The sequence below is a fragment of the Atta colombica genome, unplaced genomic scaffold (genome assembly GCF_001594045.1).
Source record: "Atta colombica isolate Treedump-2 unplaced genomic scaffold, Acol1.0 scaffold226, whole genome shotgun sequence".
NCBI classification, from domain to species: domain Eukaryota; kingdom Metazoa; phylum Arthropoda; class Insecta; order Hymenoptera; family Formicidae; genus Atta; species Atta colombica.
The window spans coordinates 1,685,071-1,689,244 of NW_017259323.1; the positions used below are offsets into that span (position 1 = coordinate 1,685,071).

Genomic DNA, 4,174 nt, shown 5'->3' on the forward strand with positions numbered 1-4,174 from the left:
TGTACAGTATTTTCTTGTATATAAACATATCTCTAATCCAAAAGTATTATTAGTTATTTATTCAAAAAAAAGTAAAAAAGTTCATGAAAAGAATATTACTGTGTATCTACTATCTATTGTTAAATAAAATAGTAGTAACACTATTTACTATTAATATAATAGTAAGTTACTATTTCGTATTATTAAAATAGTATTACTACTGTTATTAACAAATTGTATTGATCATTTTAACAATGCTTTAGTAGTGCTAAAAGTTTTAACTATCCACAATTTATTGATATCTGCAACGTATTCTCAAACGATTTTCTAATTCCGCGACACGATTCATCAGATGATGTATCTTTCTCATTTCTGCCTCATATTGTCTCATCTTGCTTCTCATATCGTATATTTCTTGTTGCATCAATTGCTAAAACAAATAATTTCAAAATCCATAAATAATATAAATATTCTCGTTTTACCAATCTACTAGATCTCGATATAATGTAATTTAAAATAAAAAATAAACTGATTTAAAGAAAATCAGTTTAAAATTAAAGAAAATAAACTGAAATCGTACTATCGAGTTATAATATGTGTTAACTTCCCTTTAAGATAAAAAATTTGAAATAACCTTCCATTAAATCTTTCATTATTATTAGATCAACTGATAGATTTTTTAAGAAATAGAATACATAAAAATTGTAATATTAAATTAGAATATCAAGATCATATGCATTTTTTATTCAATGCTGAAAATCTTTTTTTTTTATTATTTTAGACGTAAAATATACTAGTGCACACTACTAATAACAGATATAATAAGGAAAAAATAATATTCAATAATACTATTTCTCAAATTAATAACAAAATAGATCTAAAAGGAAACAAAAATTAATGTACGCATCCTTATACACACTTATCCATGTACTGAATTTTTAATTCGCGGAAAGTATTTGCGAGATCTTTATCATGCACTATATTGAGATTCAAATATATTTAATATTTCAATATTTCTTATAAATACCACATTTTCGACGGTTCTCTTCATTTCATTAACACTTTCAATTGCCAATGTAACTTTGGTGTTCATCTCAGAAGCTTCTGTATCTCTCTTTCTGTTTCTGGCTATTTGCTGAAAAATGAATATATTTCCTCAACAACATAATACATAATAATCATTTTTATATAATCATACCTTTTCCAATTTGATCAATCTTTTTAAAATGACCTCGTAGTCTTGATCATCATCACTCACTTCATTTTCTGTATCTGCAATTCGACAATACTGAGTCTATTATTTTATATATTAACTAATTTTTTTATAAACTTCGTTTTATTAATATGAATTACGTTCACAAATATTGTGAACAACAGGTTTATTTTTAGCTTTTAATCAATCTCGTAAAATAATGCAACAATTCTAAATTTTAACTTTTAGTAATTTTATAAAATAAAAATTCTAATTTTAAACAATTTTAATCTTTTACTGACAACGTTAAATTTTCGATCATCATAGTCTGCCTATAATATAGAGTTCATAATTAATTGTTAAGATTCACAACAGATTTTTTTTGTTCTGTACTATATAAAAATATGAAAAAAAATCTGTACTTTTGAGAAGTTTTTAGATAAGTTTTTAGTGAAATAGAAATCAATAGTATTTTATTTATTCTTTATATATTTATATATAAAAGTTTTTGAAAAAATATTAGTTAAAAATTTATAACTTTTATATGAGTGAACGAAAAAAATCTTTTTAGACTACAATAATTTAGAGTATATATTTCAGAAAAAAAATATATAGTGACTTCAAAAAAATAATTTAAGAAAGCAAGAGAGAAAAAAACCTAAATTTTTTATTTGTATAAAATTTTGTACGGTATCGGTGGAGCGATAAAATAAAATAATTGGATCTTTCATACACATTAAAAATTTGAGGTATTTAAGTCTTTTTGAAAATAATACCGTGAAAAGTGGTCGGATCCTTTGTTGCGGACATATCATCGATCTCCAAATCGCGTGCTTCAAACGCATTTTCGTCAGTGCCTGTAAAAAAATTAATCTACTTTTAAGAATGTTTTGTCTGAATTATTAACTAAAAATATCAGCCAAAAAATCAGTTAAAAATAATCAATATCAACTACAGATTTCGATACATAGACTGCTGACTTCGCTGCTATGTTTGAAGATATTGTGCATCTACTCATATGTATGTTTAAATTACACAGTAATTTTGTGATATATTACCTACAAATAATACGCATACATGTGCATAATTTAAATGGGAATAAGGAAGAATAGGGAAATAAAGAATCGAAATCATTTTCATTATATTTTATCAGCTGTTTGATTATAAAAGTTTGTGATATCAATTAATATCATCAAAAAATTTTTGTTCTAAAAATTACAATAAAGCAAAAATTATTTAATTTATAATGGTTCTATACAACGAAATGTTTAATTTTCCTGTACTTAAATACTTAAAACTTAAATACTTAAAAATAAACTAACTTTTAAAAAAGTAATTGGATCCAAATGTATTTTTACACGAATATTTATTAGAATTTTACAAATATATATAAAAAATTTGATTTAATTTTCGTAATGCTATAATCTTATCAAACTTATAAATAAGTACAAAGCGCCGTTTTATTTAAGAATGAAGGCAAATAAAAAATTAAGTAATGAATAAAAATTGATCAATAAAACATTTTTTTACATAAATTATGTAATATTCTATAAAATTTTTATATTTTTGATAATACTTTAAGATCCATAAAGTTAGTCTTCGAAAAATTCAGATTCAAATTTTGCAAACCTACCATTTCTTCGACAAGATTGGCCATCCTCTTGAAGTTGAAATCCGACTCTACAATGACATCGATATCTACCAGGTAGGTTTGTGCAAAGTTGTCCGCATGGTTTTTCTATCACACATTCATCCACATCTACACACAAAAATAATATTTAATTCATTTTTATAAAATATATTAAAAGCGATACAATACCTTTCTAGAAAATGAAAAAACTTTTTTAAGTTATGTGTTAAATAGAAAGTAAAAAGTTATTACTGGTTCTGCTCATGATTACGTTTCAAGAAAAAGTTCTGCGCGCGATTTTGTAGAATTAGATACATAAATTCACACAAAAACTTTTTAAGCACTGAGACCCGCTTTGACCAAATATAAAATTTCTTATTTTCTTTCTTTCTAATTTAATTTAGGGGAGATTATTAGCATTTCAGAATGATTGTGTTAAATTCGAATGTTATTGAATAAATTGATTTAATAAAAGAATATAATGTATTATTTGTAACATCCAAAAATGTGATCTTTGCTTTATATTTTTCATATTTCACATCATATATTCACATATACGGCTTAAATTTCTTATAATATGTTTATAAAATTTTTCTTATTTAATAAAACAATAGAGTTAAACCCATTTTAATTCAAGAAATGTATTAATTTCATTCAAATTTAGTTTATTATTTATTAAGTGCATACGTTAATTTGAACGCTGTTTATTTTGAATTGAAATGATCAGTCATTTTTAATATAAAAAATTATATCTTTTTTATATTAATATTAATATATCCTTTTTATAACATTAACATTTTTATACATTTTTTTTTAACATTTCAACACGAATTCGTAGTTTTATAAAATTACTAAATAATAGTATATAACTAGACAAAATCTTAAGTAATGACATATGAGCGTAGTTATTTTATGAGTCTCGTTAAAGCATAAAGTCAATTCAATCGATTTGTTGGTTACGAGTGCCTTCTCGTGTCTGGTATCATCAGACATAATTAAATCGACATGAAACGATATATTTCTCGATACTATTACGAGCGTCAAGCTAAAAGTGCAGCACAATACGTATTGCAATGTCCTGCATTCCTGCATCGGCAGATTGCAATCACGTTACACACTCTCAATTGGAATAGATTTACAATCGATTTCTTTGCGCTACATGAATGTTCTAATCACTTTTGTATATATTATGTGAGCTATTTACTATTCAGATTAAGATCATAATTACAAAAATGCGATTTATTTAAAATATGATGTATTTAATCAAAATTTTCGTCTATACTTATGTTGATAACATTTCGTATATTATATAAATACATTATTATATTTAATTTGAGATAATTTATAAACTAAATATTTAAATTAAATGAATA

The 4,174-nt window shown here is 23.7% G+C and overlaps 1 protein-coding gene across 1 annotated transcript in view; it reads right to left on the reverse strand.

Annotated features, from left to right (window-relative positions):
- Positions 1–271: 271 nt before the first annotated feature.
- LOC108688161 overlaps positions 272–4,174 on the reverse strand; it is a 24,404-nt gene continuing 20,501 nt past the window's right edge. Inside the window, exons 5-9 of the mRNA XM_018194305.1 lie at positions 2,805–2,930; positions 1,948–2,028; positions 1,178–1,251; positions 1,007–1,114; positions 272–409 (exon numbers count right to left, since the gene is read on the reverse strand). Coding sequence (XP_018049794.1) covers positions 272–409; positions 1,007–1,114; positions 1,178–1,251; positions 1,948–2,028; positions 2,805–2,930 — 527 coding nt within the window. The remainder of the gene's footprint in view (positions 410–1,006; positions 1,115–1,177; positions 1,252–1,947; positions 2,029–2,804; positions 2,931–4,174) is intronic.